A 17,489-nucleotide genomic window follows, 5' to 3' on the forward strand; every position below is an offset into this window, starting at 1 on the left:
TTCTCATAGGTGATGCAGTTTTAGTTATAGGTCAAACCAAAATTGCTGGCTAATTATGCAAAAAAAATTCAATAGTGATTTTACAGAATTAATGAATCATCAGGAAATTAATATCAAAGCACAGCTGACTAGTTCCTATTCAGCACTTCTGAATCACTGCTCATTGAGCAAAGCAATCACTGGACAATGGGGGTTTTGCCTGAGCAAAATGCGAGTCAGGAGACCTGGACTCCCATTGTCTTCACTGGGAGTTTTGCCTGCATATGGAGTGAGCTGGGACTTGTGGTGAATGGGACCCATTCACAGAGCAGCTAAGTAAAACACTCAATACATCACTATTTTGAAGTTAACACTAGGTGGTAGACATAACTGGAAGAAATACAGACATTTTTGGAGCCATGTGAAAGACTTGTATAAAGCAGCACTTCAGAAGTATTGTCTCTCATTTCCCCCTATTTTTGCCTAAACTTTTTTGTTTTGAAACGTATCTGGCTGTTCACACTGACATTCCCTTTGGTTTAACAAATTAATTAAAATAATTTCCTTTTTTTGCACCCAGTCTGCAGGCGGAAGAGACATCCCTGTTTGGAGAAGAGTTGATGTCCTTGCAGCTGCAAATGGAAATCTCTTCCGCTGTCCAGACAGGCTATCCTTATTTAGTTGGAGAAAGAAGAGATTTCTGCCTAACCAGTTCTCAGCATGATGCTGTTTGAGTGCATCCTCACTGATCTATAGACTGCCAGCTGCACTAACTCCTCCATGAACACAAATCTGTATGAGTGAGACCTTCAGTCCCACTTCCCAGAATAACTGAGAGATAATACAAACAGAATACCGGGAAGAGGCAAAAGGGGAAAAGAAAATAGTCAAGTTAAGAAAAAGGACAAAAAGGCCATATAAAAAAGCCTGCAGGGAAAAGAAAATGTGGAAAAACAAAGAGAAATGAAGATTATTATCTACATAAAGAAGAAGCATAAAATAGGTAATGATTTGGAATAGGTGTTGAAGAACCAAATAGGCTAAGGCCAAAGCTTCCTTCAAAACTAAAATTCACTGAAACAAATGATAACCATGATATTCCTTGTATTCAAAGAGAAATATTGATGGGACAAGAGTGAGGAGAGGAGATAGTAATGATAGAAGGAAGGAGAACGATGAATGTGCAGTCATGGGGAGAAGTTGCTCTATCAAAGGAAAGAGGGCAAGAGGGACGGCAACACTCAGCTGGAGCTGGAATTCAGAAAGGAGCAGAAGGGGTGAACTGAGTGACTGCATGGAAGACAATCTCCGTGTATAATGTAAGGACTGCTCTGGAAATAATGCCTCATATTTCACCATGTTGGCCCACGACATCAGAGGTGGGTACAGGAAGGGTGACAATAGACACTGAGCCTTCCCACTAATCTTTCATTAAATGTTGTTGCTGTGTAACAGATTGCTGCAGAGGAGTCTGACATGGAAGTGCAGATGAGGCAAAGGGGTGTCTCTGGAAAAACTTCCACATGTTAAAAAGTGGCACTTGTTGACATTCACGTGCTAAATATTTATGGAGACAGAACTGGGGGTATAAGCTCTGTGGGGCAATGAGTGGTGCATTTCAGTAGTGGCAACAGTGATATTAAAGATGAGCCACATTCTGAAAAGTCACACATGGCTGCTATACCACATAATGAAGTGTATCTCAATCTGTTCATCTGCATGAATTTTACTAGTGCAGTGTACAGGCTCTTGCTCATCAACAACAAAAATGCACAGTTAATGGTGGTGTTTATGTTAAAAAATATGTATATGTGTGTGTGTTTTCTAGCTTAGAATTTGTTCTATCAACTATTGTTACTGTGTTCTTTGTATCTGATGTAGTTTCCATGGGAATTCATAGGAGACATTACTTTCAGCCTCACAATGCTGTGAATCCATGAGTGAAGGATACCATTTCATGGTTGAAATACTTTATTTGCTTATTTCTTTTAGTAATTTCTTATCTGTGTAAAATAATTGTTTATGTTCTTACAGATGCATTTATAATGTATGTCAAAAGAGCTGCACACCATGTATTGATGCATTGTATTACTATAGAAAAAGGAATCTTAAAATGTGAACTCTACACATTTCTTTTCTCAATTTTTGTTTGTTTGTTTGTTTTGTTATAGCTTCCTGAATTTCTTTCCTGCAATGGGCATATTCACATCCTCTCAAAAGTGAAGTAAAGAACCTGGTCCTGAACAGAATAAAGTAAGCTAATATATCAGTCTGAGTGAGATGTCCTGTCTCCTTTGAAACATCCTTGTTTGCCCTGATAACTAACACCTTCCTCAGCTTAACTAGATCTGATGGCAGGCATTTGAGCACATTTCAAAAGCAATTTGTAATAAATATTAAAAGACTGTTCCAATTTGCTTTTAAGTAAGTCACGGAGAACTAATGAGTTCTGTGGGCCTGGGATCCCAGTAGAGAATGGAATTTCAGAATGAAAAACACAGCAAGAAAATAAATGCTGACTACCAGACAGACTGAATGTCCGGATGCCAGGGTTACTGTGAAGCGAAGATATTCTGGGATCTACCATGGTATATGAAATATAGATCGTACAGAAGAATTTAATGACTTTATATTGTATCAGCTGATGTGGACTCATTATATAGTGAAATAGAAGGAAAAAGAATTTCTGACATTTGTTTTTCCAAACCTGGTGCTGCTTTTTCCCTCATTGAAAATGTGCATGTTTTCTCAGAGCCTGTTTCTTTCTCACAATAAACAATGCAAAGCCCTCCTGCCAAAAAAATGTCCAAATGCTAAGCAGTTGCTATTATAGTCATTATTATAATAGCAACTTTGAGCTATGTGCTTTTAAATTATAATTATTTTTACAAAAGATTTTTATGTGTCTTGATTGCAGTAATTATGGTTCTATAGTAATAAATGTGTATTTAAACAGTCCATGTTAGCTTATTGCTCCAAATAAACAAGTTCCCTCAACTGAACTTCTTACAAGTGAATGGTTTTCTTTGTATTAATCTTATTTGCTATTCTAGCAACACACTAGGATGTATTAAAGAGATGATAAACCATTGTTTCATAATAGAAATAACTATGAACAAAGATGTCAAATGAAAAGCAATGTTTCATATGAAATGTGTTTCATGCAGATACTATCAGATTTTAATTTAGAAAGAAATAATGCTCTTTAGATTTGTTTCTCACCTATCTGCTCTCATTTTGTTTAATAACAGCATCTTGTCAAAGAAAATAAAGGAATGTGGAAAGGAAAAGGAGTTCACGACTAAGTCTCTTATACAGGCTGGGACATGCACTACCGATAAGGCTGCACCCTGTGTAAAGAGCATCCTGTGTAAGGAGCAACACGGAATACAAGAAATGGGCTTTTTTAACAGTATGGGAGTAAATAAAGACAGAAAACAGTTCAGACAGTGAGACGCCCACCAACAGCACTATGTTCCCAATATAGTACAAATGGGACATCATTGCTCTGTTGCTACCATGACCTGCGGCAGTGCATGCTTCCAGCAGGGCTTCCCTTCAGGACATGCACTAACTCAGACAATTCACATGTTTGGAAAGTTTACATCTCTTCAGAGAAAAGATTTTAGAAAGATAAATAAGAAAGAGGTAGCAGAGAGAGAAAGAGGGATGTGAGTCTGTCTCCAGTGCTGTGCTCTTTCCTAACTAGCCACAGTGCTATATGAACTTTTGAGTTGAACCTGTCTGTGTGGTTTTTGCAAGCTATGGGAAAGCCAGCAAAGCGACACTGTATGGAACCTATGGAATCTTTACAAGCTACTAATGTGATCCCTTTAGATTTCTTACAATGACACTGTCCCATGCAACCTCTCATCCCTTCCTACAGCCCTACCTACATTTTTAATGAGAACTATTCCATTGTATATTCACAACTATGATAAGATATTTAGGAAAAAATTTGTGAGCCACGTTCTCCACTGGCTAAACTTATCTTCCCTTCACCCTTCTCCTGACACTGAGAAGAGGCAGCACTGTCAATTCCAATGCGCATTGTGTGGTGAGGCCCAGGCAGCCGGCGATGCTGAATGGAGATACTGCAGGTTCATGTTTCTCTGCTGGGAATTGTCACCGAGCAGAAAGGAATGCTGTGTTTCTATTGCACAACTTCTAACTGAAAAACATCAGAGCTCTAAAACAAAAAATCACCATTATTTTCATGGCACAAGACCTCAAAATGTTGGAATTAAAGTAGCCAAAATGATTTCTTGGCTAACTTGAGTTAGTAAATCTAAGACTGTAATTGGACTTTGCTTTTAAACTGCTATTTTGTCAGAAGAGTGGTATTTTACAATAATCATTTAATCTCCGCCATCAACAGAACATTTCACAACATCTTATTTATTGATAATTGGTTTTGACCAAGCATTTGTTCTCTAGCAATCAGATGCTATAATTGTGATGATAAATTCAAGTTCATAAGAACCAGTAGATTGAATTATCTTCTGAAAGTAAATAACAGCAACATGCTGTGATTCACATCCTTGAGTGGTCTTAGAAGATGTGATCTGTACTTCTTTATGATAAAAACAAAACCAGATCATACAATCCAAGCACTAAAAGGTTTTCAGGCTACGAGAAATAGTAGCAATTCAGGTGCATGGATACGTGTTTTCTAACAGAATGTAAACTGTGTCTTCTTTGATGTGCGTAGGGGGCACACAAGTATACACATTACAAACACTATCTCTTTTCAATGAAAGTGTTAACTTTCACTTCATCATATCTTAAACAAAAATAATGTATATTTTTCACATTTGGCTGGCAAAACTGAGGTATTTGTCAAATTCCACTGTGCTAAACAGATCTGAAAGCAACCAAAACCAAAAATTAATTTCTCATGGTTATTTCAGCATGGTCAAAAGGAGAAATGCAAAGCCAATCTAGTAATCCAGTAATCCAGGAAAAAAAAAAAAAGAAAAAAAAAGAAAAAAAAAAAAAAAAAAAAAAGCATTCCATGTAAGTATTCAGGAGCCAACTATTCGCTAGTTTATATGGATTAAATTTAACCTCTCAGACCACCAGTTTCTTCATTGGCACAATAGGATCTAATGGTACTAAGCTGAGTTTGAGCTTGCAAGGCAGTCACATATATTCTCATTTTGTCCAACTTAATTGAATACTGGGTACATACCAACATACGATTTACTATAAATAAATGTACTCTTTCACAAGTACTTCGTTTCTGTCTTACCACTGTGGCAGAGACTGAATAAAGTTTCAACAATATTTAACTGAGCTTCTACCTAAAACTATGAAACCTTTAAGGTACTGCCAGCGTTAATTGGTTGTGCTGATTTGTTAATGTGAAGACTGGATTTCTTGGGTTGTTAAGATGCCTTTTCAACTGGGATCCATGAACGCTCAAGCTAGGTTTTATTACCCTCTGAGAAATGGAGTGGAATGAAATGAAATTCACTGCTTCACTTCCACATCTTGCATTTGCTACTTTTAATTTCCCTAAGGTTTTTCTTGATAGCTCTATTCACATGAAAATAACAATACCTTTCTTTTTTTTTTTTTTTTTTGGAACTGCAGCTTCCACTCTGATATCTTCACTTAGTTTACAAAGATGTTTTGCCAGTGTGCAAAGTACATTTACTGGCAGATTTTGCTCACCACAACAAAACAGAACTTGAGTTTATCATGTGGATCCACACTGCCCATAAAGAAAAAGTTCAAATTAATTTGTCTTCACTCTATCTGTGCATCGCCTGCTTTCCCAAGACACGGCTGAAACTGAAGCCCAAAGCACAAAGGGTGAGCTAAAATAATTACGTAGAAAGGCTTTACAAGGCCTTACATTGTTCCTTGTCCTAAAGGCACATAGAAATTATTTTACCAATGTGACATTGATGGTAACACCTTGAATGCTGCTCTGTTACTCTGCAAAGCATACTGATGCTTTTCCACATTCCAAGTGTTGCCTGGTTCAATCTAAAGGCTATAATGTTCCTAGGAACTTCTGTACTTTAAGTTGCTGTCCCTAGAAACTTATAATACTAAAATTACAGATTAGAGTCCTCAACCAGTAACACTTTAAATCTCATCCTAGCCCTGGGATAAAAGATTGTATACTAAATCCATTAAATCTGTTGTATACTTAAAAGGTAATTCCAGTAGGTACAATAGAATTATGTGTTGCCAGGAGACATTGCATTACTGTGACTCATTTATTGTTATTGAGGAATACCTAAAATACCTGTTTATTACAATAGTACTGTAATAGTAATATATTGGATAGTAATATTTATATATTCTTTACAAGTTTCCTAATTTCACTGTCAGAGATAAGTAGATTTATAAAAGGAATAGTTGTCAGGAAAGGAAATAAAGGGAAAAAAAGAAAGAAAATTTTGAACACACTCCCAAAACACCCTTAGTGTTCTGTTTCTCTAAGCATTCTTCAACAGTATCCATTGCTCATGAGAGCAAATGAAAATATTACTGCTGAAGTTAAACTAAGCTGTAATACTGCTTAATGTCTGTTTACATCTTGTCTCATTCAATAGCTGATTCTCACAAGATTTTTTTTTCAAGATGTTGTACTTTCAGATCACCTCACTTGGGTCCTGACTTCTCTCCAGCAAAGGCACCTGGAACATTACCACCTATCTGAATGCAGGGCAGAACAAAATCCTTATCTGGGAGGTGTCACAAAAAGCTCACCATGCTCCACAAGGAAACATCAAACAAAGTGATCAATAGAGGCCAAGGGTCAGGTAAGAGGTCAGCTCCCAACTAGAGGCAATGGGGTGAAAATATTTAAAAACTTCACTGGAAAAATAGTGATGAGATGGACATCTAAGCTGCCAGGTATTAAAAAATGCAGCATGTGATTTCTATCCTTGCAACACAAGATGTTAAAATTTTTTTCTTGCTTTTTAAAATAAATGAATACAAACTAAGGTCATTCAGATGTTTATTTTCTCCCTTGTGAAAAGTAAGATCAAGATTCCATGGTTCTCAGTCCAAATGCAAGACTTCATTAAGCATGAGTGTGGATGCATTATACTGTAAGAGATTTTTTTCCTCATGTTATACATTGTTCTGTGAAGCACGTTTTAAATCAGAAAACATCTTTGCAGAGCTATCACTCCGACTGTGTGGAAGTTACACTGCACTGAATCTTATTTCTTACTTATTTGTATGTGTTTGATGTGTCAGAGTGTTCTGTATACTTGAAATCATTTAATGCCACATCATCTGTAAATTGATCTCATAAATGTCAGTTTACAGATTTTGTTAATCTTATGGGAGAATACACTTAAAGTCTCATGACTTAAAGTCACGACAATGACAAACGCACTGAATTATGATTATTGAAGAATTTAAACTGACTTGACCAACATTTTTAATGTTAATGTTCCCTCAAGAATTGAAAAGTCTGTGGGAATTCCTCTGACTCTACTCTGCAAACATCTTTTCAGTAGTGTAAACTTTTAAATACTGGGGGAAAAAAAGGCCAGTTATTTCCCAAAAGTGGATGTATTATGCTTTTCACTTCACCATTCATCCCATGCTATTGAAACAGGTTGAATGGGGCTTAACATCCAGTGGATTTAAATTGCCAAATGGGAGACGAGTCTCATCATGTCCTCTGATTATCTACAGGAAACGTATAAAGAATTACAGCTGATTGCATTTTTCTCTACTCTTGACAGTGCTCCAGTTGCTTCTGAAAGATACATCTGGTTCCAACCCTGGGAGAATAGGTGTTCATGAATAGGTGTTGTTAAGGGTTAGAAAATACCTAACAGTATCACACCTTGCTTCTTATTGGTACAAGCTGTCGTGTTAATGTATTATATCATTTATTTTAGTGAGCACAGGGATGGTGTTACATAATTATGTGGAGGCTTTGCAGCTTTCAGCCTGCAGCGCCGAGTGGAGAAGCGCTCAGCTCCAGTGCGTGCGCGATCCTCAGTCCTTCCTGGGTTCTGATTTTGCATTTCTAATGAAGCTGAACTGACAAAGCGTGAAAGTGGTCTAAAAGGAAAAACAAAGAAAGTGACCCTGTTCTCACTGCTCTGAGGCTCATCAATATTCCAGCAGCTCGGCTTTCCCCTCTCCCTGATGTCTTTAATTTTTTTCAGAGCTGGGCTGACAGTCTCCTCCCCTTTCCTTAAGTTGCAGTGATAGTAAGTCGCTGCATTCCCCAGCACACGCGGATTGTCAGTTTTCTGCCTCCCGCTCGCTGAACCGTGCCGCTCTGCTGCGTTTGCTGGGAAATCCAAACCTGATTTGCCAACAGCATACGGAACCACACAGGTCTGGAAAGGTGAGCGGACCCTTCAGCTGTGCGGGAGCACTCATTTCTCACTCTTATCCTTTGTATGTTCCTTAGTATAACGATCCTACTGCCTATACTCATGCTGTCTCTTGACCTTAGCGCTGAGCTGTTATAGAGCACATTAGCTGTGTAGAGCTCTATAGATTAGCTGCATGAAGCATCTAGGGAAGAAAAGGCATGCAGAATGAATCTGTTTCATGTAAAAGAGTGAAAATTAATTGCTCTGAAAAACCTTCTTGCACACAGTCCTCATGTCCAGACTGGAATAAGTACTAATGTAAACATCTGTTGCAAATGTTTTCACTCTCTAAACAAGTAAAGCATGTGTCCTTCTGTTAAAATTCACAGAGAATGCTGTGCTCACGTGCCAGTCTCCAAACATATGGCAGTTCAGAAAGCAGTGACTAAATCTTAATAAAATCAATTTCCTACAATATGATATTTCCTCTAAGACATATTGTGTCAGAACCTTTTGTATTCATATTCTAACTGCTTCCTAATGGAAAAAAATACATATATTTAGGCACTTAAATTACTAAGGTGTTACAGTTAAACTGTGTATAATGGAGGCAGGTTTCAATAGAAAGAATGAACTGTACGTAGGCATAAATTTCTGATTTCCTCATAAAAACATTCTGATGTATTAACACTTCAGAAAACCAGATTATCAGTCTGGAAAACCACCTTTGTGCAGACTCCATTATGAAATGTCAATACCAAGCAGATGTCAGTATTTTATTCTTAAACAGAGAGTAATTTTTTATTATTAAAACACTTCATGGTTGATTCAGTTTCTTGAAAGCAGACTGTATGCCTATAGTTGCTGGACATTACATGCAAGGAGAGCTTGTATTATGGTTAGAAACAGCGAGCTAAGTGGGATATAACTTCTGATGCTTTACAGATGTACTCCAAATAGTTTGTACGCTTTAAAGATTAATATTATCAGCATAAAACTGTCAAGGGCACACCTTCTAAATAGCGGCTGAGGGATGAATAAATGATTCCTGCTGTGTTTTGCCATGCAAAAAGGAGGAGGAATTCAGACAATGCAGGCAGCCTCTTAAAAACATCTGAAGTGCAGAACACTTTAAATGTTCCAATTCAAGCAAAATATTTCTCTCCAGTGGTTATAGTGAAGGTGAGCTAGCTTTTTTTTTTTTTTTTTTTTTTTTTTTTTTTTTTTTTTTTTTTTTCAGATGGCAAGGATTTCCTGATCAGACGGGAAGTACACTTGACATATACACTTGACACAGAGCCTTATACTTCCAGGAATAGTAACCAGTTCATGTTACTCTAGGAATCAAAAAAAAAAGTTAGCCCTGGATTTTACAGAATGGCAGCAAGCTCACTCACTGTAACTCTTTAATACACAGGATGCCTGCCTGAACAGAACATAAAATCCTTCCTTCTAAGGGTTCTTCTCACAGTCAACAACTTAGGTATTACAACAAATACAAGTTTTATTGAAATGGGAAGAACATCTGCTTCCATGTAAATATCTGGTTAATCATTCCTCTGAAATCTTACTGCAGTTTTTGATATTTCTTGTCTTACAGGCTCCTGCAGCACCTCTTACAGAAAAGGGTCTCCCATTTTTCTGAAAGGATTTTGATAGAAGTTTATTATAAGAGAGTACTTTCTGCAAGATAATGACTAAAGGTAACGGAGAAGATCCCAAAACTGGAAGTAGGATGGAACGCTTTCAACAAGGAGTCCGGAAACGTACACTTTTGGCAAAAAAAAAGGTGCAGAGCATAACAAAGGATGATGTTAAGAGTTACTTATTGAGGAATGCCTTTGTGCTCTTCACCGTTGTTGCTGTGATTCTTGGTGAGTCATTTGTTCCATAGGAATATTCTGTTTTCCACTGCATTTGACAATGACAGTTTGCCTGGGTGTTTTGCATTACAAACAAGATCCCAAATTCTTCTGCACTGATAAGGATGACCTTGCTTGGAGAGTTTGGGCTCTTGCAGCTGTGTGTGGAAGCTGTGGGAAGAGCCATTTAAATTATTCTAGTATTTCTAAGAAAAAATGTGGAGGAAGAAGTCAGATGTTTTACAGGCTCTTCTAAAGAATTAGGCTCAATAACTGTAACAGAACGGCTCAATAACTGTAACAGAACGTTCTCAGCAAAATCTTCTACTCAAAGCAGGTTAAGCAAAATTCTCAGGATGTAAATTTTCCCAATTTCGTCATAATGAACACTTTGCAATGACTAACAGAAGTTCTTTATGAATGAAACAGGAATGAAACTTTAATTTACTTCTTCTGGGCAAACTTATGTATCAGAGCTTCAGTCTTTTTAGTTTCTGCATGACAAATACAAACCAATCAAAAGTAAGTGCAAGCTTACGCTTTCTCTGTTTCTCATAATCTTACACATGCATCTTTCAGGTGCAATTGTGGCGACAATAGAAATGTTACCTGTTCAAAGAATTGCAAGATAACACCTGATTAAATGCCTGTTTAGAGGGTATGGAGAGGAATCTGTAACATCAAACAGCGCGCAAATTAGGAATGCAACAAAATGTTAATTTAAAATATAGCTACATGTTTTATATTTACATTAGAGACAGAATCGTCTAACAAAAATATGTATTTTTTAAGGAAAAATATTACTTTATGTAACCGTTTAATCACTTTTTATCATTTTCCTTTATGTACAGATTGATTTTCTGAATGACACCATATACTCCTTTAAGTACTCATACTGTGAGCAAGAATATTAAGGTTTTACAATCCTTTTTTTTTTTTTTTTCCTGTTTTCATTTTTAATTAGCTTGCAATACAAAACCATGAAACTGCTCATCAAAACTCAAATGTTTTACTTAAAGATATACATCTTAATCCTACACTGATCCAAACATCCTTGAAGATGCTGTTTTGCAAAAATCAGCTTGCTCTATTTTTACATCTTTTCTAGAGTTGAAATTTTAGGGCTCTACCATTATGGTTGCTTGACTCCAGTACTGCAGGGTTATTTTAAACCACTTTTATTTTTGATGGTCTTTTTCTGGGAGAAAATTATATTGCTCTTCTTAAGGTTAAGGTTAGGTACTTTGTTGCTATAATAGGAATGTAATTCTCTCTTGTTTATCAATGGTATTTGATCAAAATTACTTTTTATTCCTAAATAAGAATTTACTCCATGCAAAAAAGTCCCAAAGCATTAATACTGGTTGGGGAACAAATTATAAACATCTTATCTACAATGGTAAGAAAAGGCAGAGCAAAGTAGCCAGGTTTTCAAAAGCTGTCCAAACTCAAAGCAATACAATTGAGGCAAATAACAGACAAAAGCAAAGCAATTTTACATTTTTTTCACTACCATCAGGCTCCAGGATGACTTCCCTAAATTCAGCAATGTAGGAACAGAAATGTAGACTGCAAGAGTGTGTTTACATTGTATGTTCCAATTATCTTTAGAGTACTAATGACAAACGGCTGCCCATATCTCCATTACCACCTACAGCCAGGGTAGAGTACAGTAAAGATGGAACTCAAGTTGGAGAACTGACAAAAATGTGCAGCCTCAGATGACTCAAATGCTAAAATTATGCTCACAAACCTACGGACATCTCTATCTGCTGTAATATCTTATAAGAATCTTCTCATTGCTGTGAAGGAATATTGAAAAAAATTCTCACATGGATGGTGTAATTTTACATTACATGTGTGATTAGAACAGCATGTTCACACTTGGCAGCTATAAAAAGGTAAAGCTCTTTTTGGATAAGTTTTCACTGTTGTGGAAATATACAGAAATAGGAAACAGTTGGCTTAAGAGTTTGGAAAATATTCAGTGGTTGTGCTTCATCTGTCTAGTCTGGACAGAATTCTTATTATCTCTTAGCTGTTTGATGATCTGTGAAAAGTCAGATGGAGGGCTCCGTCCTTTCCTAGCAGACAGCAATAAATATTATGGAAATAACCCAAAAGTTAGGGCTACTGATTGTCTCATCAGAGATGCATAGATACGAATATAGGTAGAGACCGATCTATACTCAGGTAAAAGATCTTTAATGCTTTCTGAAATCTGTAAAGGTAGAAGACATCGATTTCTACGGCTGTCAGTCCATCAATTTTAATGAAGACTCAACAGCAGAAAATCAAAAATTTAATCTTAAATGAAAACAGCATTTCCTCAGAAGCATTTGTTTTAGGCTGTTTTTGCCTAGGGAGTAAGATGAAAAAACCCACTCAGTAGAACATTTATGAATTTTCTGCTGAGTAGGATCCATGCTGGTAGATGTCAAGTGGATAGGATCATCTGCCCTAGCCCACATCCAGGACTTTAGCTTGAAGCAAGTATTTGAGTATTTCTGTTGAGTTAGTGTCTGTGGAAACAAGCACTTTGTTATGAAGTGGATGGCTGCAATGTGCGGTTCTTTGAGTACTGATATTTACTGAAAAAGCAGAGATTTTGTGGCATTCACTTGGGAAGGAGTAATAGAATCAGTTACCTTTACTTCTGTATGCAGTCCAATTCTGAACTGATTTCTAAAGTGTCTGTTCTAGTACCAAAACAATTACTCTTTAAAAACCTAATGAATGTTCCAGGAGTTATAACTCTCACTGAGGATTATTCATACGCTATTCTCTATTTTTTTAAAATCTCAAGTAAGTTTCCTCTAACTTCTCATTTTGCATAGGCAGGTTCTGCCTAGTACATCATTCACATTATCATAACTGTTGCCATTTTTAGATAAATTTAAACTACTTTCAAGACTTTCGAGAGACTAAGAAAAGCATGGTCAGCAAAGTGAGCTAAAATTATTTTTTTTCAGATTCTCCTGGTTCAGCTAGAAACATTAAAATAAGTTCTTGTTGTTTCTTTTATCAGTGGATGTTGGCAAAAGCCAATAGATATGTGAGGTGAATTTAGGAAACTGACCATTGTTGAATTCAGTGTTGTGATGATCTGGAGCTGTTTAAGGTAGGGTTGATGCCGGGGTGGCTCATGGAAAATCTGCAGGAAGTGTTACCACCTTTGAAGTGTTAGCCAAATTACTGGCAGAATCTCAGGGGCTGCCCTCTCTCCCACGCTACTTCACTTCATCATCCTGTCCCCAAAATGCCTTCCATTCAGATGTTCTTCCTCCAGCGGACACGATTCTCTGCTACCAACCTCCCATTTTCCAGAAATGCACACAAGTCCAGATTTTGCTCTGGCAGGACTTCTGAGTGCCCAAAAATATCTTGTAGATTCTGAACTTGTACTAAAAGAAAGATCCAAGCCCACAGAGCTTCTGGGAAGCGGTTCACAGAAAAAAATACTGTTATAACCATTGGGCTCAGTGAAGAAGGAAGTTGTGAAGCAAGTACAATAAAAAGCACTTTCTGCATAGAGATGAAGCCACCATGGCACCATTCAAGAGGGATGGGAGATGGAGCTCATTCTGGGAACCAATTTGTGTTTCTTGCTACCCACCCACCAAAGAGAGCACAGGGCTGGCTGCATCGTGACATGCAATCCTCTGAAAATGCAGGGAATCTCACAAAAAATGTGAATTGCTGACAGGCATATACAAGATCTATCCTACAACAAGTATGTGCCTTCCATAGGATCACAAAACTTTCTGATGTCCTTTTAAACAAACAAATAACCAGTTAAAAGTGTAATATGAAGATAGAAAGCAGAGTAAATAAATCTTGCAGATGATCCTTAATAATACAGTGTTTAAAAACAAACAAACAAACAAAACCTAAAACATCTAGACAGTGAGAAGCTGTGCAGAGGTGCAGAGTTGCAAATTCTCCTATCTCAACACACTACAGGTCTCAACAGTAATTTATAATAAGTCCTGAAAGGATGCAAGTGATACATGGGTAGACAGAACCCCTGGATTAAAAAGATCAGCACAGTGACAGTGCTGACAGAAGGCTTGGTAAAATTTGCATGAGAACAAAACAGAGATCCATCATAGTAGGAGAAGCTGTTGTGAGAGGTGAGTCCCACATGAGAAAATATTGCAAATGTAATAGCAAAATGTGATGCCAGCAATAGGGTAAAATATATAGAAGTAAATCAAGATAGCTTAGGGACAGCTGGGAAGAAATTAATTCTGTCTTTTATGAAGTCAGAGGCTGTCTTTGTCCCAGCATTTTCCTAAAGAACATGCGCTACACAGTGGCTCTTTCTTACCACGTGAACCCTCCTAGCAATGTAATAAAAACATACAACAGAATGTTTTAAAAACATGCATGTATTAAAAACTCTCTGCTGTCAACGAAACAACCCAGTGCTACTTGTCTGACTGCCATATGCTGTGTAGTAATGACAATACATGTGGCTGCTAAATAAAAGCTGTGTATTCAGTAACAGTACAGATGTTAGCAAAGGTGCAAAATATGCTCAATGTTACTTTAATATCTTATTTGCTTTTATTAGGCCAATCAGTAGGCTTGCCACGTGGTGCTGAAATGTAACATTTCTGGGCGATCACAAATCAATCCAGAGAGTCATCTATTCACTGTTTTCTTCATACAGCTTGTGAAAATGTGGGCATTGCTGGCATTTTCAAAACTTGCTCTAGAAGTTCAATTTAAATTTATTTATTTATTAGTACTCTGTGCGAAATGAATTTCAAGGCTTTCTAGAGTGGATCACAGGCCATTAAGAAAGGCATTTAGTGTGTTCAGCGATTTCTAAGGGATTTACTGATAACTTTTACTGCAGTACTCGTAGAACGTGGCAATCGTGCCATCGAAGGATAAGGTACAAAAGAAACATGTATGAAGGACCATCAAGAAAGAGTTTGTAGTCTTGTGAGCATTAGGGAGAACTAGAGAGATATTTTGGTGACAAATGAACTATTGTCAGGCCTGTTCAGTTCTTTCCACTTTTCTGTTATGTGTGCTGTAGTTACTGTGGTGACTGCAAAGCAATACAAAATCAAGAGCAAAGTGGCAGTGACTTGAATGCTGAGTAAATGTTTAAGATCTTTAGGTTCTTACTAGCACCCTAGCTACTCAAACACTTTAATGAGTAGCCATCTGCACTGGAATGCCTTTCAGTTAGCCAAAATGAAAGTGTAGTCCAAGATGTCACATTCAGTCATTTATTAATTCCTGAAGCTTATTTATTTATTTATTTGGTTGAATATTGAAATAACCAGGTATTTAAAAGTTTTTGACATTTTTGATATGAAAGTATTTGAAAAAGTACATAAAACAATCCATAGTGAAAGAGATAAATTAAGAAATTAAATCTTCTAAATGTTAATAAGGCTGCTAAAAAATGATAAAATAACTTAATAAGTGGCAGCTGGGAGATATTCACTTTTTGATTATTTCGTTCCTTCTTTACAAGGTTAGGTGCAAAAAATAGTCCATCCAGTTACATTAGTTGTGTGTATATCCTGTCCATTCTCCCAGTTCTTTCTTTTCCTGTTCATCACATTCACATTTTGTATTTCATTAAACTTCAGATTAGAACTCACCCATTATCCTTTGCATTTACCATATTTTGTCACATATTTGTTGTCTGGACAGTCTGACTTTGACCTCTGGAGCAGTAGGAGAAAGCAAGTGATAAATAACAGAAAAGGAACTTAGAGATTTCTACTTTGTATGCTAATTCACTAAATGAACTCCTCACAGAATATACTGATGCTGATATTTTCTATTAGGAAGCAATGAGTCAACTGATTGTGCAAGATGATGTGAAAAATGGGGCAGAAATAAATGAAAATAATTCCAGATTGATTTTGTAGGTACTTGATTACTTTTTTCATTGCATCAACACTGCAGAGTTGGAACCATACTGACAACATGTGTGCTTTTAACTAACATGATGCAATCCCAGGGTATTTAACTTTTAAAACCATACAAAAGTTCAGTAATAGATCAATTGAACTATACATATCACTGAAAAGGCAAGCAGTTAAAAGTAGGAAGGGAGGCAAAGTCAGAAGGATAGCATGAGAATCAGAAGGGTAACAAAGTGCTATTCTTATCCTCTGTAGATGTACTACCATGTTTCTTCTCTCAGCAGTATTTGTATTCAACTTTTGGATGTCATTCAATTACAAAAATTGAAAAAGGAAGCTTATTTTCTTCCTTTAAATTTGACATGGCTACCTACTTCCTATTAGTCCTACCATAAGACCATAAATGGAAAGCACCTTAGCAGCTGCACACTGTGTGATTGTTTTTTTAACATTTCAGTAACCTGGACCAACTGACCATTCATTTCTTCCACAAAGGTGTATAAAAGATGCAATTTATATGGTAAACAGTAATTACACTTGAACATAAACTACTTCAAATTGCCTTTAGTAAATACTCAGTTTTTAGCAGACACAAGAGCCAAGTTTAAACAAACAAACAAACAAACAAACAAAAAACAACCAGTAAAACAGACACTATCGTAGTTTGACTGTAGTGAAACCATTAATGAAGAAATTCCTAGGAGTCCTAATTGATTAAGTTACAGCATAATTTTTGATGGCTTTTTAAATCTTTCTGACTTGGGTGCATGTACATCAACAAAGAAGGAATTATAACCTAGTCCTCCAAAGCCTAAAATTCAGTAAAGGGAGTTTTCTGTACATGAAATTCAAAACTCATAGCTGAGTATCTTTGTAGAATATGGTTGAGAGCAAGGAGATTCAAAGTGTGACCCCACAAGTCTGGGATATAGCAGATATGTAACTGTTTAAATCTTGACAGGAGGTAAAATAAAGCAGAATTGCATTCCTACTCCCACTCCTTTCTGTTAATCTGGTTCGTGGCAGATATTTCCAACCAGTCAAGAACCAGAAGCATGTGAGTCACCACCTTGGGCATGGTGTCAATGGCTCTTGAGGAACTGACTTGCACTTTTCCTTTCAAAATCTGAGTTTTAGAATGGATTCCACCATTTCTTTCAAAGTTATGTCACTGGGCAGAGGGAAGTGCAAGACTGAAAGTTATATGCCAAGAGAACAAAAGTATAGTGTTTTATCCTAATGGCAAAAACACTCATCTTTAGCAGGGAGCCCCACGTAGTGAGGAAATCATTGGTGAAAGAACAGTAACATAGGGCATTCCAAATCCAGCTGATTCTCTGCATATATGTGTTAGCTGTATTCAGCTTTTTGTTCTCCAGTACTTTGGCTGGATATAAGAAAACTGATCATGGCAATTCTAAGAAAAAAAGACAAGCAAAACT

The 17,489-nt window shown here is 36.8% G+C and overlaps 1 protein-coding gene across 1 annotated transcript in view; it reads left to right on the forward strand.

The window, feature by feature from the left end:
• Nucleotides 1-8,022: 8,022 nt before the first annotated feature.
• Nucleotides 8,023-17,489, forward strand: part of SLC1A3 (solute carrier family 1 member 3) — a 60,702-nt gene continuing 51,235 nt past the window's right edge. The window contains exons 1-2 of the mRNA XM_072358878.1: nt 8,023-8,317; nt 9,889-10,162. Of these exons, the coding sequence (XP_072214979.1) occupies nt 9,982-10,162 (181 nt within the window). The 5' untranslated portion in view covers nt 8,023-8,317; nt 9,889-9,981. The remainder of the gene's footprint in view (nt 8,318-9,888; nt 10,163-17,489) is intronic.

Source organism: Excalfactoria chinensis, chromosome Z, assembly GCF_039878825.1.
Source record: "Excalfactoria chinensis isolate bCotChi1 chromosome Z, bCotChi1.hap2, whole genome shotgun sequence".
NCBI lineage: Eukaryota > Metazoa > Chordata > Aves > Galliformes > Phasianidae > Excalfactoria > Excalfactoria chinensis.